General features: G+C 46.3%; 1 protein-coding gene across 2 annotated transcripts in view; it reads left to right on the forward strand.

Moving 5' to 3' along the window:
* The window catches only part of Plpp4 (phospholipid phosphatase 4), a 120315-nt gene extending 106580 nt beyond the window's left edge, over positions 1–13735 (forward strand). For both annotated transcript variants that reach the window (XM_050166030.1, XM_050166031.1), the window contains exons 6-7: positions 930–1100; positions 13192–13735. In XM_050166030.1, the coding sequence (XP_050021987.1) occupies positions 930–1100; positions 13192–13391 (371 nt within the window). In that variant the 3' untranslated portion in view covers positions 13392–13735. The remainder of the gene's footprint in view (positions 1–929; positions 1101–13191) is intronic.
* The last annotated feature ends 13871 nt before the right edge of the window (positions 13736–27606 follow it).

The raw sequence follows: 27606 nt of genomic DNA on the forward strand, positions 1-27606 counted from the left end.
TACTTCTTGATCAGAAGGCAGGAGAAAATGATCTCAGTGTCACACTGAAGGAAGCTTGAGCAAAAGAGCCTTCAGATCCCATGCCCACAGCGACACACTTCCTCCAACAAAGCCACACCTACTCCAATAAAGCCACACTTCCTGATAGTGCCTCTCCCTTTGGGGGACCATGTTCTTTCAAATCACATACCCTGTGAGAGCAGAGATGGTGTCCCGGGCATCTTTTCCTTCCCTCATTTAGCATGTGTCTGCCTAGCACATATCAGGCAGCTGTTCTAGCCAGCTTTTCTGTGCTGTGATAAATCACTGGAAACAAAAAGCAACTCGGGGAGTAAAAGGTTTATCTCATCTTACAGCTTACAGGCTATTACTGAGGAAAGCCAAGACAGGAACTTAAAGCAAGACCCTGATTTTCGGCTTGCTTATATTCAGCTACCTTGCTTAAATAGCCCAGGCTCTCGTGCCTAGGGATGATTCCACCCACAGTGGGCTGAACCCTCCCACCTCAGTTAGCAATCAAGAAGCTGCCCTACAGACATCTGATGAAGGCAGTTTCTTAACTGAGGTTTTGTTTTCCAGATGTGTCTCGTTGACAACAAAGACTCATTGAATCACCCAAGTCATTAAACCTTTGTTGAATGGATAAGCAAGAGAGAGAGAGAGAGAGAGAGAGAGAGAGAGAGAGAGAGAGAGAGAGAGAGAATATGATGGCACAAAGTTAACTCTGGGCACATGCAGACCTGAAGGGTCGTTCTCATGGTTGAAAGTTTATTCTAGAGTGATTGCGGCAGAACAGATTTGGCTACAAGGTGCCTGGTTCCTTTTGGCCTTGGCCTTGACCTTGGGACGTGAAGATAGCAGACAGGAAGGCTGCCAAGTTCTTGCTATTCGCATCTGTTAGGGTGACATCTGCTTTTTCTCTTCGGCAGTTGCCTTCTCGGGCCTCGGTTTCACAACGTTCTACCTGGCTGGCAAGCTGCACTGCTTCACGGAGAGTGGGCGGGGGAAGAGCTGGCGGCTTTGTGCTGCCATCTTGCCCTTGTACTGTGCCATGATGATTGCCCTATCGCGCATGTGTGACTACAAGCATCACTGGCAAGGTGAGTCCCCGATCAGTCCTTAGAGTGGGCCCCCTCTTCCTCCAGGGATGGGTGTTGGACAGTCACTGAGCTGGGAAGAACTAAGTCAGAAGCCAGACTAGATGTGGTCATAAAAGACGCGGGCCTCTTTAAGTGTGTCCTGGCATTCATCTTGGCCCTGCTGAGCTTTTTCTTCTTGTTTGTTCTCAAGAAGACTTAGCTCAAGTCCTGCCAGGATATCAGGTCTTCAGTGTGGTCACCCTGGCCTCCGGCCCAAATGTGATTTCTCTGCTTGATTGGTCTCCAGACTCACTGCCAAGTTGTTTTTGGCTCCTTCTCCGTTGTAAATCCTGTCCCCAAGGGCGTATTTCTCACCACGGAGGCAGTGCCAAAGGGTATGTCCAGTCCAGGGTTCCAACTTCACCAATAATTTTAGTAGCCGCCACAAGGCTGGCATAAGGCTTACCTCTATTGCAAGGCTGGGGTGAGATTTCCCTCTGTCTCCAGGCTGGGGTGAGACTTAGCATTTGACACAGTTGTAGTGAGGCTTGTCTCTATCACAAGGCCAGGGCAAGGCTTGCCTCTATTGCAGGACTGACCTGAGCCTTACTCTGTATCAAGGCAAGACTTCAATCACAAAGCAGGGGTGAGGCTTGCCTCTGTCTCAAGGCAGGGGTGAAGCTTGCTTTTATGTGTCAGCCCTAGGATATTCAGTAAAACTTAAATTGTAAGCAAGTGAGGGGTTTGTTTTGGGAATGTGACTGACCCAACCATGTCTCTGTCAGTAAACTGCAACTCAGTGTCCTGAAAGAGAATCGCCACCTGCCATAATAGACAGGAAACAGACACAGAGGTGATGGCCCGATAGCCATAGTTGTTGTGGCTTCCAGGGACAGCAGTGTCTATGGTGTGGCTTCCCCAAATGGCATCCTCAGACCACCTTGACCAGTCTCACCCCTATCCCATCAGTCCTGAATGGGCATCTGGGAGTAGGATGCAGTGTGATGTGGCGTCCAGGAGTCTGACAAAGGGGCATGACCTTTCTGGTCGCTTCTGAAAGTCGCCTACAGTAAGGAGACAGTTTCTCCTGCTCCCTCCCAGCCTCTGGTCTACTCCCAGCCCTCCTGGAGCTCATGTCTTGGGAGTCATGTACCTGAAATGGCATTTTGGAGTTAGAAGATGCAGGGTGTGGGGAAGAGATGCTGGAGCAGTTTACAGAGGGGATGCATCATCACCCCACGCCCCTGGATGGAGGAGGTAAGGAAAGGACCACAGAGCTGTAGCTGCAGCTCTCCCTGCTTCTCACTGAGTTGAGTGAAGTGCTTGGTGTCCTGAAAACCATATTCCAAGAAGGAGGGGGAGGGACAGAGTCCTGAGCCAACAGCAACAGAGGCATGTCTTCATGCAACGCTGGCTCTAGCCATGTTTTCCTACCATGTTTGTTGCCAATGGGCTTCGGACATCCCCCTGCAAGAACAGTATGGACCAAACAGCCTTGTGTGAATTGTGTCTCATGTTTCTCAAGGAACTCCAATTTCTTCTTTGACCATAGAATGAGAATATCTGAATATTTCACAGAGACGTGTCATAGACTGAATGTAATAATGAACCCTATTGTGCCAACCAGTTTCTCTGTTGCCTTGCTCACTGTTACTGAGGATGTGTAGGGTTTCCTAAACAACTGCCTTAGTGTCAGGTGTATTTTCCCAATATGATCGGATCAAAAGCCACTGATACAGAGTTGCCACCCTGACCTCACCATTTTGGATTAGGGAAGCAGTGAAGAACGTCAAGGGGCTAGAGATGTCACACATTGCTAGAACACTTGCCTACTGCATGAATTACTGGGCTCCATCCCCAGCACTACATAGATTGGGTAGAGTGGTGTACACTTCTGATTCCAGCACTAGCGAGGAGGAGGCAGGATGACTTGAGGTTCAAGGTCATCCTGGACTACACAATGAGTTCATGCTCATCCTGAGATATATGAGTCCCTGCCCCAAAATTTAAAGAGTCTCAGAATTGAGGAAAATTGATGTCCCCCCCTCCTTCATCTTTGCATGATCTTATACTGATGGCATAAGATATGAGGTATGTACCTCTTCAATCCTCTCTGACCCTAGCCTGGCTTGCTGCCTTTCTCTCTGTGGCTCAGTAATGTAATCACGAGGAAAGAATGAGAGATTATATTTATTCAGTGCTCACTTGTGTGGGGAGAAATGGAGGTGGCCTCTGAAGTTTTGGGCTTGGCAAACACATAGCAGCGAGGCCTTTGATTGCAGTGTGGGTGGATGTTGGAGGCGGGAGGCTTGATTGAGACAGATTGCTTGTTTCTCTGTGGCGAACTGAGCTGCCCAGTGACCGTAGGTGGGAACCGTCAATCAAGGTGAAAATCCATGCAGAAGCCCATAGACATCAGCAAAGCCCAAACCCTTATCATTATTAATGTGAGTTAATAGCATCACTATTATGAGATTTTATGACTTCATTTCAGTGTGATTTAAGCAATATCAGATACAGAAATACAACTGACTACTTCATTACATATTCATAGCTAATCAATATCCCATAATCTCACATGGCTTGCTCTGTTAGTTATGATGGTTGTTTTCTGTTATTTCAACCTCCTTAGTCCACTCTAAATATACAAGTCTGCCTTTTTACTGAATGAGGGGGACTATGGGGGCCTAGGCATAGACGGGACTACATGTAAAATATTTAGTGAAACTTCCCCAGAAAGAGAGCTGGTTGGATTGATACCAAAACTCTCTGGGCCGGTTGCTCCATTTGACTTTGTGCTAGGTTGGCGTCTAGGTCATTGGGAAGCCAGAGAGACTTGCAGGTGGTGCCAGTGCAGAGCCCCATGCCTGGCAGCAAGGCTCACCTTTGTGCTTAACCATGAACACAAAGCATTTGAACTCCAAAGTTTGTAGAATCCCCATGCTGGGGAAGACCCATGCAGAGAAGGACACAGCATGCCCTAAGCTTCTGCCTCTTCTCTCTCTTGTGTATTCTGTGGTTCCTGGCCAAGGAAGAACCATAGCTAGGACGGGTATGAACATGTACTTTGCTTCATCCTGGGGTGTATTAGCACTCATGCAAGCTCAGGCAGAGGCACACACAGGCGCATGATGGGCATAGACACACATAGACACACACACATACACATGCATACACACAAACACACACACAGGCACGTACATGGGCACACACAGAGAGAGGTGGGGAGGGAGAGAAGAAGCAATCCTTTGACTTGCTAAATGAAGGGACTTGAAAGGAGATTCTTAGGACTGTATGGTTGTTCCCACCGGAAACCTTTCAGCTCTGGGCTGAATGGAATAAGGCCCTGCAGCTCTTCCTCTAGTGTGCTCCATTCCAAGTGAATGCATCTTCTCTCCATTGGCTACCTGTGTGGCATGGCTGAATTCCCAAGGTTCCATGCTGATTAGGAACCTCAGAGTCCAGATGCCCATGGTGCTCAGGAGAGTTAGTAGCAGTCTGAAGCACCCTGGCACCCCTCCATCCATACAGAGCCCACCAGACAGGCAGAACATGGTCCACGGGAGTCTTTCTCCGCTGGGCCTTTTTGCATCTTTCTGTACTTGGCTGGCCCATTGCCCAGTTTCCCTGAGGAAAGATGTTGCTTACTCCCGAGTTCCATGGACACCTTGCTTCCCTTTACTCAAGGAATTCTTCTCTTCTCAGCTTCCTGTGGTTTCCTGGGAACTTCAGTGTTCAAGCTATTGCTAGAGTTTGATCCCTCTCCCCATGCTGGTCCATTGCTCCTGGCTAGTCTTCATCCATGCCCCTTCGCTGTGGCCAGTGAGCCTTTAGGACCATGGCTTTGTCTAGATGCTCTCTGTTCCTTCAGAATCCCATCCTTCAGGCCTGTGGCTTCTTGCTATTTCGCAAACACTCCAGGCTTATCTCACCACCTGGCCCTTGCACTGGCTTCTTCATGTGCCTGCAATCCTTTCCCCCTTGATGTGGGCATACATACAGTAATCTTTTGCCCTCCTAGCCATGGTCCACACATCACATTGGGATGGACTTGACAGTATCATTTCACTTACGTCACAGCCTTCATATCCTGCCCCTCTACCCTGACTCTTTTTTTTTTTTTTTGATTTTGATTTTCGAGACAGGGTTTCTCCATAGCGTTTTTGTCCTGGAACTAGCTCTTCTAGACCAGGCTGGCCTCGAACTCACAGAGATCCGCCTGCCTCTCCCTCCCGAGTGCTGGGATTAAAGGCGTGCGCCACCAACGCCCGGCTACCCTGACTCATTTGCTACCTTCTAACAACTAATTTAGTGGATGGTGACAATTGTCTCTTTCTATTCGCTAGAACAAGGCAGGGGAGGAAGGCTTTGTAGATACTATATAGGCCTTATGTAGATAAACCATTTTTGTGACAGTTATGTGAAGGCAACTACAAATTATATGTAGCTGAGTAGAATTGTGTCACTGGCTGGCTCCCCCAGCATAGGCGGGGATGTTTGCATGTCTCATGCTCTCTTCTGATGGAGCTCCCTAGACTTTCGAGAACAAACGTCTAAACAGCAGGGGTTTAGAAGGACAGCAGTACATTGTCTTACTGTATAATGTGCTCCTATTCTGGAGGCTGGACAAGAGACCGTCAGGACAATGCTCCTGGAAACCTGAAGAAGGACTCTTTCTTGACACTCCATTTTCTCAACCTAAGATGTGCCTTGGCTTGTGGAAAGAGAGTTTCAGGCTCTGCTGCTGTCCCCCATGACATGCTCCCTGCATCTCTTCACGTCACTTCCTCTGTCTTCATCTGCCCTAACAGCCATCTTTATAAGGATACCAGTCATGTGGGGCTAGGGTCCAGCCCAATGGTCTCATCTTCTAGAAAGAACCCAAATGGTTTTTCTTCTGCTGTAGATATAGCTACTTATAGAGTGATTATCTACCAGACATGGGGTCAGGGTTCTGTCTCCAGGTCCCCGTGGTGGTGGCACACCTCTGTCATCCCAACATTCAAGAAGCCATGGGAAGAAGATCAGAATTCAAGGTCATCTTTGGTTCCACAGTGAATTCAAAACCTTAAGAACAAGTTTCTTAGTAATGTCTGACTGTGTTATAAGGGATTAGGGAATTTGACAGAAATTTTAAAAGGACATAGGTCAGCTCAATAAATACATGCTAAATAAGTGGATGTTTTTTGACTCTTTGGTTCTTTGTTTTGCGTTTTGCCTTTTTGAGTCAGCCTCATGATGAGCTCAGGTTACCCTAGAACTCACTCATCTTGTAACCCAGGATAGCCTCAAACTCACGATCCTTCTGCCTCAACCTCCTGAGTACTGACATTACAAGCATGCACATGGCTTAAAACGTGTTCCTCTTTTACTCGTCACATTCTTTGCACTGGTAACATCCTCGGCCAATCTGCATTACAGCAATGGGGAAAGCTGCCTAGAGCCTGAAGAAAATGCTCAACAGGGTGTGAAGCATTGACTGACTCTCTGTAACATCCTAACAGAGAAAGACAGACAAGCAGGACAAATGCAGGAGCACAGAAGACATGGAACAGTTGCTGTTGGGTCCAGTAGTTGTGGGCTTCAAAACAATAAGGCCACTCCACAGTTCTCACCCTTCACTGCCCTGCCCACCGCAAGGAGGGAGTTTTATGTTTGTCTACGTAGCTGGAGCATCATGAACTTAGCTTGCTTTACCTGGGAGGACAATATTCCAAGCAGTAGCTGAGTAGCTGACACTATCTGTGCAAGAAACAGTTCCCTCTACAGAGGATACCCGCTTGCTAGGCTCCCAGTGTCCTTGTGGGACTTTATGTTGGCCTGCTTGGCTGGTTTCCATCACTCCCTTGGCTTAACTAAGAGGCTCTGCATCAGAAACTGGTATTTCTGGGATGTGGCAGGTGACACAGATGCTCTGAGTTTTTCTGAGCACATTCAACTAATTTTAATGTAATAAGCCACATTTCTGTAAGCTCTTTCCTTTTCCTTTTAAAAGTAAAAAAAATTAAATTTGCATTTTAAATATTCATTCAGTCATGCCTCCTTGTGCTTTTGGGCTCAGTAAGGCAGTATGGCCTCCATGCCTCCAGCCTCCAGTGTACTAGGTATGTTGGTGTTATATAAATTCTTTTCTAGAAACTACATCACAAAAGCAGAAATCTCACTAGACAGAGAATCACTGGAAAGATAAAAAGAACAAACAAACAAAAATATCACACGTAATCGTTGAGTTTTCCAGAGTTGAATTTTGCCTGAGTGTCTTGGGTCATAAAGCCCAAGACATACAAAGTCCTAAGTCAAGTGAACTCAATGATGTTGAATGTTGCCATGGTGACAGGAATGAATGTGCTCTTCCTGGAGACCTGCCAACACAAATAGTAAGCCCTTGTTCATGTTGCTGTTTTATTGGAGCAGGTGAACATAGCTTGGCATGTTGGTTGTGGAAGACCTAGTGAAGTCATTTCCTGTCCTTTGACCTCAGAAGATGAGGATGAGTTTATGCCCATCTTAAAGGCAAAGATTTGTTCTCTGGTTGCTGGATTCTAAGTCACAGTTTCTGGTCCCATTGAAAACCATCTAGTGTTGGTTTCCTCCCTCTGTTTCTGTAAAGAAAGACTTCATTGAGCTCTAATTTGGCATGGTAAAACTCTCCCCTTGGAAGTGCACAGTGCAGTGGGTTTTATCTGCATATTCAGAATAGTGCAGTCACCATAATTCTACTACAGCAGTCAGCATCCCCTGCTCCTGGCAACACTGATCGACTATCTGTCTCTGGTTTTAACTGTTTTAGGAGGCATGGTCTGCATGGCCTTTTGTGGCTAGTGGTGTTGACAGTTTGGTGTATCTTGTAGGTGGTGTTCAGTGTGTTTGTTTTGCCAAACACTTGCAGAATAGAAACTGAACTCTGAGGCAGTGCACATGAGCAAGCTGATTAGGATCCTAGGCGCCATCTACTAGTAGACAGACAGACTTGGAAGTGGGGTACCAAACAGGATGGAAGGGAAGAGGCTGCGAGCTGCACGGATTTTGCCCCAGAGGAAAGTGAAACTGTGATCCATGCTGAGGGCTCATCAGAGCTGTATAAGAATGTAAGGAATATTCTTCACCCAACCTGATTGGTAGCCTTATGTCCTATATCCTTTATATTAGGTGATCCTACCATCAATTTCTCAGTCTGACAAGCCCTTTTCTTCCTTTCTTGGCAGGTTTATGCATTTCTTTCCTTCCTAGAAAACTGCAGGCACCTTTTTCTCCTCTACTTTCCCTTCCTAATGTCTCAGTCATACCCTCAGCCCAACCGTGTGCTCTAGGTTACCCCAGGCCAGCTCTCAGTCCCCCACACTTGTCATTCATGGTACTTAATCACTGCTGCAACTCACTGTTAGCCGTCATTACATAGTGTCTCTCCTGCCCCTTGGAGCTGTAAACTCTGGCTAGCAGGGTTGCCTGTGCTTCCTTTAGCCTGAGGTGTGAAGTCCAACTCCAATGCCTAACACCTGACACGCACACAATAAACACGTGTGTTGAAAGACTGGCAGCAGTGCTAAATACGGAGACAGCAGCATTTGGACGCCAGGGACACGGAGATTCATTATTTCTTAATTTGAGTCTTTCAGGAACATTGCTACCATTCTTGGGGTGAAGTCAATCCCGAATGGGTTTTCTCTCAATGAGGACCCACATGCCCCTTGCCTGATATCTGTCAACGGGATGTGTGTGGGTTGATTAAAACAGCAGTAGCCTGCTTGAACCCTTGATGTCAAGCTCCCTCATAAAGCAAGTTATTTCTTGTTTACATCTTGGTAATACACATAGCCGTGATAACTGCTTGAAAGTGGCTTGGATAAAGACTCTGTCTTGTCCCTGTTACTTCCCACCCCTCTCAGCATTTCACTGGTTCTACCAAACGGGAAATAGGTTGGTCTGGCATCACCATTTCCTTGCCCGTTGCTACATCAATGAGCCCAGGAAGCATATGCTTGGAATTTTTAGGCGTCTTCGGTCAGTGACCCTCCTCTGGAAATGCTGAGCCACGGAAAAGCCAGGTGGTATCATTTGCAGATTTAGCTCTTTGGTCCATTGGATAGTCAGTGGCTCAAATGCAGGTCAGATTTTGTGGTTTATTTTAGATGGTTATAAAAGTAACACCCTGGGCTGGGACAAGACAATAAAATGTATAAGAGTGCAGCTCAAAAAACCTTGAACTAAAAAAGGCTATAATGTGTTTTATGGACTGGTATCCATAGATTACATGAAGAAGCTCTTCATCTGAGCTGCTGTTTCAATCTATGAAGCTAACTGTGCCTTGAAGCCCCATTCAAGAATTCATAGTATATACGCTGCTTTACAGGTTCTTGGGTGATTCATTTAAAATTCTCTAAAGGGCTGGTGAGATGGCTCAGTGGGTAAAGGCACCTGAAGTCAGGGTTGCTACTTAAGTTTATTCCTCTAGGACACCCATGGTAGGAGGAAAGAAACAACTCCTTCAAGTTTTCCTCTAACTTTTACACACACACACACACACAATTAATTAATCTGTTGTTAAAAGGATACTGCATTTAAAAGTAAAATGAAATAATACAAAAACATGGCCATGTTCCTGAGGTTACCGTTCTCAACTCTTGGCTTCCTGTGTGGGAAGAAAGATGAAGGAGAATCAAAAAATCCCCATAAGTTCCTGGAGTAAGATGTGAGAGGAACAGGATGAGGACAGCTGCCTTAAGGTCCTTTTGTGACATGCCCTGTATTATCTTTAATAATAGTAGCGAGAAATTGTTGTCATGGTCAATGAGGAGAATTTTGAGACCTCATCTCCATCTGAGAAAGAAGGAAGCCAAGACTTAGGGAGGTGAAGTGGTTCACCCTGGCATGGGCTTGTAGTGTCTTAAACAGAGAGCTCACCACAAGGGCATTCTTTGTTTGGGATATGAGTAGATGGTGGGTGTGTTACCATGTCCCAGGTGAACCTACTGGGCCCTGAGGATCAATGAGGATGGGCTACTTCCTGAAGCCCGTGGTCTCCTAATTCTACCAGTATCTGTCAGATCATCACCTCCCATCTTGATGGCTCTTCCTCAGGGCCAAGCAGACACTCGTATGTGTTCCTGGCCTTTATGTCGGATCACTCTTAAACAGGAAGGCCTCTTCATGGCCATGTGCTTTCCCCATGCTCAGATAAAACCATCAGGATGACAGAGGACAAGGACAAGGGACTCACTTAAGGATACCCAGGGCAGACATCAAATCTCACCTTTGACCTCCTGTGCATTCACCTCCCTCAACAATCTCAATTCTGCTGTGAGCAGCAAGATGTTGGCCAAGTGTTGAGGGAGTCAGCACCCACAAGACACGCAACCCTTGTCCCCATAGAGTTCTAAACCTAGTGTTAGCCATCACAGTTGCAAAGTTCACCATCATTTACCGCTGGAATTAGTCACACAGGAGTGAGGAGGGGTTGCCAGCATGTATACCCAGGCTTCGTTGTGGAAGGATAACGAGGTAGGCGTTGAAGCAGGAGAGGGAGCAAGAAGGATCCTTTTGAGCCCAGGGTGGAAACTACATGTATGTAACCAAGAATAAGCAGGTACAGGCTGAAAGACTGTGAGTGAAGGGAACATGACTGGAGTACGTGACAGCCGTGTGAGCAACTCTGGTTGACGCCGGGCCTTCTTGGTTCGTGAGAGCAGTGGCAGGTCCACTGAGCAGAAGCGCAGCTCCATCTATTCGCACATGAAGGAGGATCAGCAGCCGCTGTGTCCGGACTCTAGATTCTGGCCATTAGAGCAGCAGCTGGACATTGGGCTGCATGCCTTTGACATCCATGCCCTAACATGGAAATCACTCTTACCTATACTTGTTTTTTTCTATCTTACTATTGTAGATCAATAAAATTACGTGTACAAAATCGCTAAATTTATTTGTTCGAGGAGATTGTGTTTTCCTATTAGCCTGCTGTCAATTTTGACAGTTGTAGTTGTTGGTTCTATGGAGGATAGTGACATACAAAACTTTGTGCCCACTGAAAATTCTGTTAGGGCCGTGGCATTTGCTCAGTAGGTAAGGTATTTGCTGACAAGCATGGTGTTTTTGATCCTCAGATCCCACGGGGTGGAAGGCGAGAACAGAACTCCTAAAAGTTGTCTTCAGACACACAGTAGCCATGGTGTGTGTGTGTAACCATGCATTTATGCACTGAATACACAAAAGAGAAATCTTTCAAATTATTTTGATAGCTCAGGTAGAATCTAATACTTCTAACAAGAACAGCAATGACTGGTATTGCACACGCAGCTACCCACTGAGCAGGTCATTGTCTGGAAAGACTCAAGGCTTTGACAATAACTCAGTATGGCCTTACAGGAAGCAACAAGCAAGTAGCTTGACTTTAGCTGAGGGGGCTACAGGGTGCCTGACATCCTAAGAAGTGTGGAAACAGTTATTCCTTGTTTGACCCAGAGTGGACATAGCCTTTATCCCACAGGCCTGTTACATTATGAAGGCTGAGACCTCAGAAAGTCACGAGGTTATCCATGAATAGACCTGTAGAGGTTTACAGGGCCCCTGGATTAGCGTAGACTATAGGCTCAGGGTAACAGTGTTCCAGCCTTCCGTGTCCTTGCTCAGTTTTATCTGTCCACTTGATACAGCCTAGAGTCACCTGAAAAGGGCATCTAAAATTAAAGGATTCACAAGATCAGATTGACCTGTATTCATGTATATTCAGGGACTATCTTGATTGTCAATTGATGTAGAAGGGCCCAGCCACTTTGGGTGACATAATTCCTAATTCCTGAGGCACGTAAGCCTAGACTGTATAAGAAAGCTTATCAAGCGTAGGTCTTTGATTGGCCACCCATGCTCCTCCATGGTTTCTATCTCAAGTTCCTCCCATGGCTTCCCTTGAGGAGAGACTAAAACTGGAAGCTGGATCAACCTTTTCCTCCCCTGCATTGCTCTTGGCTGTGGGATTTGCCACAGCAATGGAATTCAATGGGAATGCTGGGGGAAAACGGAGGTGCTTCCAACTATCTGTAGGAAGTGAGTGTGACCTAGCAAGATAACTGGCAATAACTGGCATGTGGACAATGACAGCTGAGCACGACAGTGACAATGACGGCGTGAGTTCCAGAGGTCTCTTCCTGTGGGAGGTTCCCACTGTGTTAGGATATTTTTGGCAGAAATAGTCTGTAGAGACCGTTTGAGCATGCGTCACGCACACTGAGGGTTTGATGGGCGGGCCATGTTCATGGGGTCTCTCCTGAGCTCCTGGATGCTCTGTTTGGTAAAGGAGTCTGTCTTTGTCTCCTGCTTCATCTGCCCTCCGCCATCACCCCTTCCTCTCAGTGATCCCTGCAGCTCACTGGAGGGATCCAGCTCCTTTGTCCAGAGCTCTAAAGAGTGTGCCAAGTCTCAAGGACTGCTAAAGGATTTATTCCCATATGCCTCTGAGGGGTTATTTCATCCCCGAGAAACCCCTTCCTGTAAGGCACAGACCAGAACACCTGCTGGGCTCTTGTAGCTCACCAGCAAGATTGAAAGACTCTAGCAAGACTTGCCTAGGAAAACTAAATGTCAGCCCCTGCGGGTGTTCAGATGTGAGAGAGATGTCTAGGACCTCTTCTTCTACTCTGAAAAGTCTAGAATGCCAGTCTGAGCTCTTGCAATGCTAGGGCATGAGTTAAAGGGCGTGGGGGGCACAGAGACAAGTCCTTGATTTTTAAAAGAGTGTGTGCATGGGGGTGGGGCGATGCATATCCAAGTCAGAGAATGACTTTGTGGGATCTGTTTTCTCTGTCCACCTTTCTGAAGGTTAGGCTGGAATTTAGGGTGTCAGGCTGATCAACAATGGTTTCCATGCTGAGCCATTTCAGTAGTCTTGAGCCCTTGTGTTTTAGCATTTAAATGCTAGACACGATGGCAGTTTGGAAGAGACTACAACACTTTCAGCGTGCAATCTTTCCTTTGGTCTTCCAGGGGTGGGGAGTGGAGGTTGGGGTGGGGAGACTGAAAGCAACTCATCATCTAGGGCAAGTGGGAAAAGAACTTTCTGGATATCTGGGCTGCTCATATGAAGGAAGAATAACCGTCTTTCCTGCTTCCTCTCTCCCGCTAGATTCCTTTGTTGGAGGAGTGATTGGCCTCATTTTTGCCTATATTTGCTATAGACAACATTACCCTCCTCTGGCCAACACGGCGTGTCACAAACCGTATGTCAGCCTCCGAGTGCCCACTTCACTGAAGAAGGAGGAGATGCCTACCGACGACAGTGCGCCCAGCTTGCCTCTGGAGGGGATCACCGAGGGCCCCGTATGATGGGTGTCTAGGAAAGATGGACGCTGAGCCCCTGGCTCATTCTTCTACCCTGATGTCATAACACAGTGGAAAGGCTTTTCTGTAATGTGATTCTCATCAGTTACTCTAAAGTCCCCTCAGCTTCCTTTCTGTGGATGGTGTTCCTGCCGCTTCCCATGTCTCCCTTCAACATTTTCAGTTCGTAAAGTCGGGACACCGGGACCAGTCTCTGAGAGACCCACGCACCAGGAAGGCAGATGCAAGGGTGGAGTGGGCATGCTTGCTCATCCAGTGATTCCTTTACCTGAGGTGTTTGCCGTAGCACCCACTCTCCTCTGTGTTCATGTTGTAAAATATAATAAAGTCTCCCACCCAGAAGACGTGGTGCTCGCCCTCAGTACGTCAAAAATTATTAGGCACCGAGATGGGTTTCACAGTGAGGCCCAAAGCAGGCACTGTCTCTAGATCATTCTAAGTTTGGAAGCTAGGGGCTCCCTGTGTGGGGAGGTTGCCTCTTGGGTCCTGGGCGCAAGATTCTTAGCAACCTTGCAGTCTGGGTTAGGGAGCCAGTTCTGAATGTAATTCCACCCTCGCAGAGTTCACTGGTGTGGACGTTGGTCCTGTGGCTTCCCTTGGGGGAAGAACTGTCGTGGAGTTGTCTGACCCCTCTGAGAGTTGCATACTGCACAGCTCTGTGCTGAGGGGTCTTTGGCGGCAGCATCAGCAGAGCAGGACCTGGGAGGAGGAGCAGGAAAAGAGCAGGGAGCTGCTGCCTCTGTGGGGCTTGTCAGGCTGGCAAATCGTTCATCTTTCTCCGGCTGAGTACAGCTCCTGGCCAGCTTGTTCTTTTCAAAGCTGAGAGCGTTCCCTCACTTCCCTCTGGATTTCCAGATGGCTGGAATTGGATGCTATGCAAGGTGATGCATCTTTGATGTCTGAAGAATGTCATACTGTGGCAGTTAATGTAACGGCTTGCACATACGGAGGCTCTTATGGCTGTCTAAAGCACCAGCTGAGGGGCTCTGGCGTGAGCTGTCTGGGTGGAGCCATCACCGTAGCATTGCTGTTACAAGCTTTACGTGGAGCTCAAGCACCACCTGTTCCCCAACCCCCAGTGTGGTCCTCACCAGCTGTGGTCCTCTCCAGCTGTGTTCCTCTCCAGCTGTGGCCCTTACCAGCTGTGGCCCTCACCAGCTGTGGTCCTCTCCAGCTGTGGTCCTCTCCAGCTGTGTTCCTCTCCATCTGTGGCCCTTACCAGCTGTGGTCCTCACCAGCTGTGGTCCTCACCAGCTGTGCTTCTCTCCATCTGTGGTCCTCTCCAGCTATGGCCCTCTGCAGCTGTGGCCCTCACCAGCTGTGGTTCTCTCCAGCTGTGGCCCTCTCCAGCTGTGGTCATCCCCAGATATGATTGCCCAATGGTGGGGTGAGGCAGGGAAAGGCCTGAATGAATGAATGTCCAACCCAGTTCAAAGCTTAGGTTGCAAAAAAAAAAAAAAAATTATAGCAACTACATTCACAAGCACCCTGGAAAGAGAACGTGAGGATCAGTGAGATAGCACGGTGGGTAAAGCGTCTTACGGTGCTTGCTGTCTAGACTGGCAATCTGAGTCCAATCCCCAGGGCCTGTTTGGTTGAAGGAGAAAGACAACTCCCAGAAGCTGTCCTCTGCTTTTCTACTCATGCTCCTTGGAATTCACACACACACACACACACACACACACACACACACACACACACGCATGCATGCATAAATGAATAATGCATTTTAAAAGGAAAATGAATGTGGGACACTTGACAATTAAGTCATGTTAGTTCATAAAACACAATTTTAAAACCAGAGGTAAAATTCACATGAAACTTAAAAATTAATATCTGGATTGAAATGAAAAATTCTAGCATTTTAAAAACCAAACATGAGAGTAAAAATGTAAGAAAAAAATACATTTGTTTTTGAAAATGGAGCTTTGAGTTTTTTTGACTCTGGCTTTAATCTGGTTCTGCAGTATCAGTCTGCAAGAAGAGACAAAGTTATACTTTAGTGGATAGCTACTTAAAATTCTGGACCACGAGGTGTCCATTTATATAAATACTTAACATTTAAAGATAAATGGCCAGAAGGACTCTGTAAAGCAACAACAGAATATTGTTAATGCTGATCATTAAACTGAAAGCCTTAAAATAGGCCATGTAAAAGCTTTGATTAGAATGTAATTAAGATTGCAAAGGACGTAATAGCATGAAGCATGCAGCCAGATCCTTAGGAGCGGTAATTAACAGCCTAAGCCGGCTCACAAAAGGCAGCCGTTTTTTGTAGATCCATATGTTTAATTTCACAGTCTATTAATGTGAAGTGTCTGATGCACAAATAAGGTGGCTGTGGAGGGGGACACTTGTGCCTCAGGCCCTGGTCTGTGGGCGAACTAGCTAGCTCAGTCTCTCACAGGCAGGGAGGTTCAGGTTGTGAGTTAGGGCTCACCCCAGAAGCTGTGACCCATCAGACTAACAGGAATGGTGTGAACTTTTGGAGCTTCAAAGCCCAACCCTTCCTCCAGTGGCACATCTCCTCCAACAAGGCCACACCTCCTAATCCTTCCCAAATAGTTCCACCGACTAGGGGACTAAACATTCCCACAGAGGAACCTATTGAGGCCGTTCATGTTCAAACCAGCACAGCTCCCTACCAGGGGTTATTCATCTCCAGGGTGACTCTGAAGCTGACGGCATAGACTTCACAGAACCCCTGTGCCTGGCATCTGTCAGAAAGGGGACAGAAAGTGGAAGATTTATAGTCCATAGTCATGACCTCAGTCTCTGCTCTGCCTCATCTTCTCTTTAGTTTTCCTGTCCTCGAAGTTGATGTGTGACTTTTAATTACTAATTTTTTGAGAATTTCATGTGTGAGTACTGTATTTAATCATTTCCTTCTGCTTTCCCCCGTCTATCCTCCCATTCGATCTCCCAGATTCCTGAACTTCTCTTCTATAATTATCATTAGTTTACACACACACACACACACACACACACACACACACACACACAAGCAGCAAACTGGCCTACAAACCCAGGGACATTTTCCAGAAGACCTAAGTAAAGGAGAGGCCATCTAGGATTTGAGCAACACTGGAGGGTAACGAGTGTGTCTGTTGACTCTAGTGTTCATTTATCTCTTTCTGCGCATGCCATTTCCCTCTCTCAGTGTCTCTGTGGGTGTGTCTCTGTCTTCCTGCTGTGTCATGCTGCTAGGTAGTTAACTTTGACAGGCTGCTCTGGAATTCCCATCATCAGCCTTCCTGACACTGAACGCCCAGATCTTTTGTGGAACAAAGAGCCCTTGGGAGAGAGAAACGTCCCTTGAAGTAGGTGGATGCAATCTTATTGTCCAGGGATGGAAGGAAGGAACCTCTCAATGTTGTTGTTGCAGTGAGAAAGGCCTCTGAAACCCTTGCAACTGTTTTTACACTCAGGGCTTTTATTCCTCGGGTTGCTCAAAGACAGGAAGATAATCCTCAGCACTCGTTAGTGCGTCCACGGAGAGCAGAATGTGCTGGAATTTAGGATTGGTTTCCTTTGCTGCTGAAGGGGGATCAAAGTTCTGTTACAGGGGGAAGGTTTGCTGTCTCCTTTTCTAGGCCTCTCCCACCCCAGGTCCACAGTTGCTTAGCCCTAGTTGGGTGGGTGTATGGCCAGCAGGTATGCTGAGATCACGGAAGGGATGATGCTGAGTGTCTTCGTTCCCTTTCCCGTGGCTGTGATAAAATAACAGGTTTATTTGGCTCCCAATTCCAGATTCCATCATTGCAAGGGGAACTCGAGGCAGCCGAGATGTAAAGCAGCTAGACACGTCACATCCATAGTCAAGAGCAGAGATCGCTGAATTAACGCGTGTGCACCAGGGCGCAGCTCCCAGTATCCACTCTTACAGTTAGGATTCTCAGCTAGGTAAGGGTGCCACCCACAGTGGGTGCATCTTCCCACCTCAGTTAACAAAGTCACGATAATTCCTTACACAGGCCAACAATTTCTAAGACATCTAAACAATTTCTCATTGAGATCCTCTTCCTATCTTCCTTAGGTGAGTCAGTCTCCTGCAGTGATCAAGCCTTTACTGCCTTTCCCCACCTGTAACCCCTCAGGGTCCTTACCTCGTCTGGGCATCCAGTCAGGTCTCACAGGCCCTTTGTTCACTGGAAGGGGACCCTGATGTCCTATTTGGGGTGCATGCATCCCAGTTCCAGAGACCTTTGGTGGAATGAGAAGCCCCTCTTGACCATGGGGTCATGGTGAAAAAGATCTCACTGGGGCCTCCAGAAATGTTTCCGGATTCTCTCTGGAATAAGCACTCCTGTAGAACTGAGAGTGGAAGAGAGGAGATGTCACTGGGGAACAAGAGCCTTTGGTGACATCTCTTCCACCCTTGTTGGTGTCAGAGTACTTACTCCAGAGAGTTTGCACAGCATAGCCAGGCATGAAAGAAGTAACAGCCAGGCCTGGTATTTTCCACTTCAAATCAATCACCCTTTGATCTGTGAACACTGTTGCTATTGTTTCCCTTGAGATTACCATATCGTTTGGTCTTCCCCCGCCAGAACTGCTCAGGAGAACTACCTAAGTCTGTCAGACTAACTCAAGCTCCAGGCGGAGGACACAGCCTTGCTACGGTCTCTTCAGTGAATTCGCTATTTAGGAAGCTTCCGTTTACTGCTGGTGACTTTCAGAATGGCTCTCCTAGTTGCTCAGCACTAAGGACCCTGAGAGAAGCATCCCCAGAATCAATGAATTTGGAAATGATGACCCTTCAAGTACAACCTCCAACTTGAAATGTCTTCAACTCTTTAAGTTCATACCGGACACCAGAACAGTGCCTTCACTGTTAATAGTCTGTGAAGAAAACACAAAAACTTAGGAGCAATCAAAACTACGGAAGACAGGGCTGAGAGATGGGTCGGTGGTAAGAGTGGCCACTGCTCTTGCAGAGTTCACGTCCCAACCCCCATATCCAGTGGCCCACACCTTCCTGTGATTCCAGATCCAGGGCATCACATGACTTCTTCTGGAGTGTGTGAGGACCTGTACTCACATGTATGCAAGGCATATACGCACATATACAGAGACGTGTGTGCTCGCACAATTTGAAATTTGTCAGTACACACATAATTTTAAAATAAATAAAAATTGTAACTAATCACTATGTGTGATTAGGTATTATGGGCCCTCAAGACACATGACTGACCATGAGAACAAACTCATTTCTGTTTGTCCTTGATAAACCCTGTGCTTTCTCAACAACGGCCATCGTGACGATGACAACTGCCAAGAACAGAGCCCTGATGTCTCCGGGAGCCCTTGGACTGTGCGGATTCATTCAGAAACCAGACAAAGCTACCACTTAGGGCTAGATTTCCATGTTCTCAGCCGTCCATAGACTCTTTGCTCCCACATCCTGTTACTCTCAAGTGAATACGGTCCTGTTTGCTATCTGGAGCCTTTTTACCTTGCTAAAATTCAACTTTTCTTGGGGGAAATTAATCATTTTTCCTACTGTAGACCTGACCTCACCTTAACCTCAGAGGTCAGTATGTGACCTAGCCAGGCCATCATTAGGGAGAACACATCCCTTTGACCTCAGGGATGGGATAGGAATGACCATGAGGCCTGCAGGTAACCAATCTGAGCCGCTATGACTGAGCTCCAGAGGCCAGAATGGGAACCTGGAAAAGCTGCAGCCCTTTTATACCAGGAAAAAAGATCTATAAACTGTGGGTGAAGCCTGCAAAAGCAGTCAGAGCTCAAATACTGGGGGAAGGAACAGATGGCCTCGTTTGGTTTCTGGCCCCAGCTGTGCCAAAGGCCGGCTATGACCTTGGCTTCTCAGCTGTTTGAACTGATGCAATTCTGTTTTCTTTGGTCAAATTTAGTTAGATCTTTCATCCCATGGGGCTGAGCAGAGCAAGCACTTCTTTTAGCTTTGGGTCCTCGAGGCAGAAATGCATTCATATCCTCCCTGCTCACTGCTTTCCTCTTTGTGGGGCAGGGATCAGGATGGAGGGTGGGATGGGGAGGCTCTCAGAACCTGCCCCGACTGTTCGCTCCACCAGCCGCACGCCTCCCGGGTTTTTTTGTCCTCCGTGACCACCTTCAGCCCTGAAGCTAACAGTGGCACTCAGCGTATCCAGCTTGTTTTAGAACCTGTAAAGTGAGACTTCATGGCGTTCAGCTCTCTCCCTCGTTAGCACACTGCTTTTCAGTCTGGGTGACGCAGGCCGAATGCTAAAGGCGGCTGCATCTGGTTTGCATTCTGGAGCTTGCCCTCATCAGCGAGAGAGTCTGTGCTCACACAGCTGGGCTGCACCGGCGATTTCTTCTGACGGCTTAGAGCTGTGATGGTACCCTCTCATTGATGGCCATTATGTCATTATGGAAAGTATAGGGGCATGGGAGTCCAAGCTCTCCAAGCATCTGTTATATAACTGAATAAATAAATAAATAACCGTCTGTTTAAACCCACTCTTCCTCTGATGGAATCTGAGGGGGGAAATGTGAAGAAATAAAGAGGCCAGTTAATACACCGTCAACAGCAGGAGCAATGGTGACATCCTTTAAATCCCATTTGTAAACTATTTTCGCACAAGTCAGGAAGACTTTTAGCAGCTGTCTCCTGTGCTGGGTCCCTTTTGTCAACTGGACACATACTAGAGTCACCTGGGAGGAGGGGACCTCAGCTGAAGAACTGCCCAGGTCAGATGGTCCTGTGGTCAAGTCTATGGGGGCATTTTCTTAATTGCCAGTTGATGTACAAAGGCCAAGCCCACGGCTGGTGGTGCCATCCTTAGGCAGGTGGGCCTGGGCTATCTATATAAGACAGGTAGGTGAGCAAACCAAGGAATACCAGAAAGCAGCATCTCTCCATGGTTTGTGCTTCAAACTTGTGCCTTGGTTTCCCTCAGTGATGGATGTATAACAAACTAAAATGAACACTCCCTCCCAAGGTTGCTTTTGGTCATAGTACTTATTGCAGCAACAAAAGTAGACCTCTCTTGAGTGATGTGTCCACCTTTGGGCAGACGGGAAGACACTTGTTCTTGAATGCCAACATCCGATGATGAAGAGAGAATAAATCCAACTTATCAGACAGAAGTCTCTGGACTTTGTGTGCCTTCAGAGGTGGCATCTGCCCATTACACAATGTTGTGGGGGCCTGGGGCACTAGCCAGAAAGTGTCATGACAAGGGAGTGCTTCTCCTATCAGCTGATACTTTAAATGGACATGTTTGTCATCTGCATGCAATCAAGTAACTGTCTTGAGTCTTGACTTTGTTTTGTGCACAGAAAAACAGCTGTGCTGTGAAATGGAAAGCTGAGGTGTGGCCGCAGTCGATGCTGACATCTGGACACACACACACACACACACACACAAAGATGCCAGAGAACACTCTTCACCCAGCTCTTTAGGCGAGTAGGACCTGAAATTCTATTTCATGGAGCAAAAATAAACCCTTGCTAAGAGCAGATTGCTTCCAAGATCGTCCAAAGAGCCTCAGGGGCTCATAGAGGCACACACTAGTGTTTCCAAACAATATTTCCACACTGCTTATGTTTTAAGTGGAAGGAAGGTAGTGCAGAAGGAAGGAAATGGAAGTTTTGGAATGGTGCAGGAGAATTGTCTGTATTCTGTCAATCATATTTTAAATAAACACTGATTGGCCAGGCAAGAAGTAAAGGCGGGTCAACCAGACAGGAAGTAGAGGTGGGGCAATGAGAACAAGAGAATGCTGGGAAGGAGGAAGCCCATTCTTCCCAGACTCCTGCCCAGACCACCAAAGAAGCAAGATGTGCCCTGTTTCGCTGAGAAAGGTATAGAGCCATGTGGCTAACATAGATCAGAATAATGGGTTAATATAAGTGATAAGAGCTAATAAGAAGCCTGAGCTAATGAGTCAATCAGTTTATAACCTAATGTAGAGTCTCTGTGTGATTCTTTTGGGGGCCTGCTGGCTGTGGGACCTGGTGGGGGGACGGAAACCCCCAAAGCAGCTTCTTGTTACAGAATGGTGCCCAACCTAATGTTACATTGGAAGAAAAAGGAAACAAAGGAAGGAGGGAGAGAAGAAAACAAAGCAAATGGGATGGAGGGGAAGGAAGTGAAGGAGGGAAGAAAGAAGGAAAAAGCAAAAAAAAAAAGACGATCAGAATTTTGTGTCAATGCTTCAGTCTAGTGGGGAATGGCCCAGCTTGGAGCATGCTTGCAGGGACTGGATCAGGGTAGGGTATGTGTAATGCCACTGTGTAGAAACCCCAGCTGATTTGTTTCTTACACTGTGAAAGAAAGAAAGACCCACAAAGTAGTAAAGAGAACCCTCAGTTCCTTTTACAGCTTTCTTCTTAGAAAACTGGGCTTCCAGGTGAGGTGGAGAGTTCCTGCCTGGATCCACACTGGCAGAGCCCAAACACGCAGATGCCATGTTGACAAAGGAAGTCAGGGAACGGTAAGCTTGCTGAAGAACTGGATTCTGTGCTTCACATTGACTCCAGGAGGCAGAACGGCAGCCTTAGTGGCTTAAGCCACTCCAAAACAAACGCTTCTCAGACTTAGGCAGAGTTCAGAGGAGACAGAAACAGTGGCAGCCACGGCCAGGCATGTGCCAGGATAATGCCCTTGCTCTCAGGAGGGGGCCCTCGTTTCCCTTCACAAACGCCACAGGGAACAAGAGTGAACAGAATTTAACCGCTGGCTTCCCCTGCATCATAGAGCAAACAACTCCCTTCTAATTAGCGCCTGCATGCAGCCCGGTGCTGCTGGCTCTGGATAGCAAACACTCCAAGATGGCAGCAAAGTTACAGCTCTCAGATCCTACAGATCTGGTCATTGTGGGCCAGAGCACTGCCACCCACATGGTGACATGAGAAAGAGGTCTGAAGCAGACAACTAGACTCTGGACACCGTGTGTGGCTGTTGTTTGATCCTTCAACTTGGTGCCAGCAAAGTCAGAGAGTGGTCCAGACTCCTTGCCACTTTGGCAGACAGTGTTACACATCATGAGCAATGTGTACCTGTGTGTTGGGGGTAGATTGTATATGTGTGTGTGCCTGCATGTGTGTGGGTTGTGTCTTTGTATGTATGTTTGTATGTGGATTTGCATGTGTTTGTAGGGGTTTTGTGTTTGTGGAGAGGGTTACACGTGTGTGTGTGTGTTGGGGGACTTTGTGTGTATGTATTTGTGCCGTTTGTGTATGTATTTGTGTGGTGTATGTGCATGTGTGTGTGTGTGTGCGTGAGTGCATGTGCGAACACACACGTTTAAAATGAAAACTCACATTTGAATTGGACATTTTAAAATAAAAGTTACATTGCCTTTGTCCTCAGTTTACCATTTAGGGGTTCTATTTGAGACCCAAACCCTCTGCCTTCCTCATTGCCCTCCTGGACACCCTCCTGGTTGCCCTTCTGGTCACCCTAGACCAGTCCACTCTCCAGCCACATGACCACTGCCTTCTGCAGGTTCTGCTGGGCTGTTTGTTGTGAATAAAAGTCCTAGCTATTGAATGGATGTTGGGACACTTTTATGTGCTCACTAAAGAAAGGGACACAGTTTGTCACAATCCCCTGTGGATCTTAGCGAGCCAAAGCACCATTGAAATGAAGCTCACGGTGTCCCCACTTGCCTTCTGGGAGTCAGTCAGTGTTTACCACGTAGCTTTTTCTTCTCCTTTGTAATCACTGTAGCCAAATGGGGGAGTGAAGCTTTGGGACACAGACAAAATCTACAGGGGCTAAAGAAGAAGTGTGTAGCTCAAATTCTACTTGGTCTTAAAAATAAAAACCCAGAGTCAGATGTCAGGGTTAATGCTGAAAGATCAGAGAAACAAAGGAGCAAGGCACAGCCACCTCTGACTTCACCAACTTCTCAGCTCCCGTCTCTGCCCTGTCTTATCACTTCCTTCCTCCACCCAACCATATCATTTCCTGTTCCCTCCTTCCAGGTGGCTGGGATTAAAGGTCTCAATGGTTAACTATTGGCTAGTTCCTCACTCTGATCTCCAGACAAGCTTTATCTATGAGAGCACAAACAAAATATCACCACAAAGATGGTCAAATGAACTCTCTGGAAGGAACCCATCTGGTATGTTTTATTTTCGTGTGCCATGACAGGCTATACCTCATCTCGTCCAGGCAAGCCCAGGTTCTTAGCTCTTTCAAGGCAGCGACTGTCAACAGACATCCAAGGAGCTCTGGTAAATGTTAGTTAATTAGATGTCAAGAACATCAGCTGGAAATAAACAGAGTAACTTCATAGCAAGACAGGCCAACAGAGCTAACATCAATTGCTAATTAAAAGGAAGACTGAATAAGGAACAAAAATAAACCCCGCATTCCGAACCTCTGCCTCTATTCTCATCCTCCTTTCCCTCTGGTTATAAGGCATTGGTTTTTACATCTCAGCTTAATACTTATTTCAGATTATATCCTAGACCCTGTAAAACTGAGCATCTATATGTTGACACCGTCTTTAAAGAGAATTGGACTTGGGTTGGTAGTTAAGTCATGGGAAGATCAACCTCATTCTTGTAGGCATGTTCTTAAACTCTATTTAGGAGTCCTAAAGTAACCTTTATCTTGTAGGCGTGTTCTTAAACTTTATTTAGGGGTCCTAAAGTAGCCTTTATTTTAGGCTTTAGAATATTATGACCCTCAGGAAGCCTTTTTTATATGCCCCCAGGTGATTAACACAGTCTCTCCCCCTCTGACTGGTTCTAAGTGAACATCCACCAGCCGTGGGTGAGTTCTGAGGACTGCACACCTCACAGCTCTTAGGTAGCAGTTCTTGCCCGGTCCTGGGGTTTCGTTCTAAAAATACACAGCTTAGTATTGAGTCTGAAACTCAAAGAGACGTCAAGGTGGCATCCTGGAGCACTTTCTTTGCATAGCTCTTCCCTCTCTAGCATGCTTAATATTAATTACAGAATGTTTGGCCTGTAGTTAAGGCTTATTACTGACTAGCTGTTACATTTAAATTTATTTTTATTCAATTTTTTTTCATCTATGTATTGTCACATTGTCATGGCTTTTACCAATCTGCTGGCATCTTGTTTCTTTTTTTAAATTTATTTATTTTTATTTATTATTTATTAGCTTATTATGTATTCAGTGTTCTGCCTGCATGTATCCCTGCAAGCCAGAAGAGGGCACCAGATCAGATGGTTGTGAGCTACCATGTGGTTGCTGGGAATTGAACTCAGGACCTCTGGAAGAACAGCCAGTGCTCTTAACCTCTGAGCCATCTCTCCAGCTCTTTCTATTTTTAAAATAAAAAATTATTTATTGTGTATACAGTGTTATGCCTGCATGTATGCCTTCAGGCTAGGAGAGGTCACCAGATCTCCTTACAGATGGCTGTGAGCCACCGTGTGGCTGCTAGGAATTGAACTCAGAACCTCTGGAAGAGCAGGAGGTGCTCTTAACTGCTGAGCCATCTCTCCAGTCCTAGCATCTTGTTTCTTGGGTAGCTGGTTCGCATCTCTCTCAACTCTGCCCTTCTTTCTCCTTGTAATCAGTTTGGCTTTCCCACCTAGCTATATTCTGACTTGCTATAGGCCAAAGCAACTTTAGTTATCAACCAATGAGAGCAACATATATTCACAGCATACAGAAGTACAGAAGGAATATCCATCCCACAGCAAACCACAGCTTGTCTCCTCTCCTTGTCAAGACCACTGTTTGCTAGGGACGCAAGAGTGAGGGGTGCTTCTAGCAAGAAAAATAGATTGTTAACTTTGAGTTCCAAGTTCCTTAGATTAATGAATAGTTTGAGCATTGGTGAGGTATACCTTTGGGATGGAGATAGAAAGGGGGAAAGGAAAAGCCATCAAAGCACATGGGTATTCTATTTGTTTTCTCTCTGATCCACAGGAGATATGAGCTAGCAACTTCCTGCCATCACTGATCAGACCTGGTTCCCTGCCCAGCATGCCTTTCTCACCCTGATAGATTCTTGTATCCTCTGAACTGTAAACCAAAGCAAGCTTCTCTTCCTTTAAATGACTTCTGTCAGACCTTGTCTCTAAGTAATTCAAACAGTGCTCTTGTCATGTGACAGGCCTTGTTATTTCTTCTTTCTGGAGTGATGATCATGTATCACCTGTTTTCAGTGTAAATATATCTGATACTGGCTACTTGGTTGTGGATAGAAATGGAAGTTCTTAGTGCTTTCATTTATTGGTGTGTGTGTGTGTGAGAGAGAGAGAGACAGAGACAGAGACAGAGACAGAGAGACAGAGGGACAAAGAGAGGGGGGAGGGAAGGAGAGAGAGACACATTGTTGTTGCTGCCAGCATGTTACCAAGAAAAGTAGTTAAATGGAAATCAGGACCTGGAGATCAGAGTGGAGCAGAGAATACAGCTGGTGGATGGGGAGACTAAGAAATAAACCACTATGAAGAAGAACAGCAGAGACCCAAAGGCTGGATATGTCCTCCTCTTCCCCATCTGTAACCCTACCAAACATCAAGGCAGATCCATCTAGTCCTCGGTACTGATGGGTGACATAAATGCTATGCTTTTATTTTGTTTTTTAATGAAAGAAGATTTTATTTGGTCTCACTGTTCAAGATGATCTATTTCATCAAAGCTGAGAGGAGAAGGGATCACATGGCATCTACAAATTGATTTGTATGAGTGTGTGTTCTGTGTGCTTGTGCCCGTGTGTGTGCATGTCCATGTGTATTCCGGAGTGTATGTATGAGAGTGTACATATGTGTGGAGGCCAGAGATAAACCCTGTTCCTCAGGACACTGGGGTCCTCTTACTTTGAACTGGAATGTGTTAATCTAGCTAGCTCTGCAGTAGCATTGCAATTGTATTTTAATTAATAAAGCTTGCCTGGGGATCGGGAGAGTAAAACAGCCACACTGGTCAGCTTTATAGACCAGGCAGTGGTGACACACACCTTTAATCCCAGTAGCCACACTAGCTGCCGTAGAAACTGGGTGGTGAGCATGCCTTTGATCCCAGAACTAGAGAGGATTATGAAATTGGAGGAAACAGCTCTCAGTCACAGTCTCACTCTAAGATATCTCAGAGGCAGGATCGGCATTTCAGACTGAGGTTGAGGTAAGAGTCAGGGGCTGGCTGCTTTGCTTTTTGGACCTTCAGGTTGAACCCCAGTTTCTCTCTCTGAGTTTTTATTAATAGTGCTTCATTTTGGGGCACAAATTTACAAAAAAAAGTTGTTTGTCCGAGGTTTTTTAGCCACTGCCTCTGTCAGAGCTGGAGCTAGCCACCTGGGTTCGGGAGAAAACCTAGAGCTCCCAGCTCCCATCAGCCCAGTTTAGCTTCCATGTAAAGGTGGAAAATACACAGAGAATCTGGATACTGTATGTTGTTGTGTTGTATTTGAATTGTTTGACTGCTCAGGAAGGCACAACAGCTGCTAAAAGACATTTGAGTATAAATGCTGCTGGATTAATCTAACCTATATATTTGAAAATGCCTTGACTTCAAAATTTAAGTCAAAAGATACATTACTTTGGAGAAGGATTTTGCTTTTTTTCACACAAGAAATGAGAGGCTGTTGATTCATTCTGGGCTAAGAAAAATCAGATTTGATTGAGGAAGACCCCCTGAAAAATCTCCGATAGGAGTAGATGACCCTGATGCTCCAATGTTTCAGACCTCTGTTTGTGTTTCCTCTGAGTTCCACAGCCAGAACAGCCTCAAGACTGCTGGCTGAGATGATCCAGCCTCAAAGAATATTCCAGTCATGACTGACCATAATCTGAAACATTTTTAGGTCCCCATAAGATTATCAGCACCCCCAATAAGCAGGAAGTAGCCTAGAAAGCTACCCCCACATTGCCCAAAAATGGATTATGGATGTTTGTCTTTGTTTAGAGTGTTGGTTACAAGCTGTTACAAATAATGGTCAGGGAAAAAAAAGCGCAACAATGGAGATTAGATTCAGAGTTCTTGTTTTGAAAAGAATAAAAGGAAAAGTATTGTGGGGTAATGCTCTTGTACCCTGTAAAGATTTGTTACCTGTATTGGTTTAATAAAATGCTGATTGGTCAGTAGCCAAGCAGGAAGTATAGGCAGGGTGATCATACTTAAAGAATTCTGGGAAGAGGAAAGGTTCAGTCTGCAGTCACCACCCAGACACAGAGGAAACAAGATGAAAATGCTGCACTGAGTAAGGTATCAAGCCATGTGGCTAAACATAGACAAGAATTATGGGTTAATTTAAGT

This window comes from Alexandromys fortis, unplaced genomic scaffold, assembly GCF_014885135.2.
Source record: "Alexandromys fortis isolate MF-2015 unplaced genomic scaffold, M_Fortis_MF-2015_v1.1 scaffold_146, whole genome shotgun sequence".
Lineage (NCBI taxonomy): Eukaryota > Metazoa > Chordata > Mammalia > Rodentia > Cricetidae > Alexandromys > Alexandromys fortis.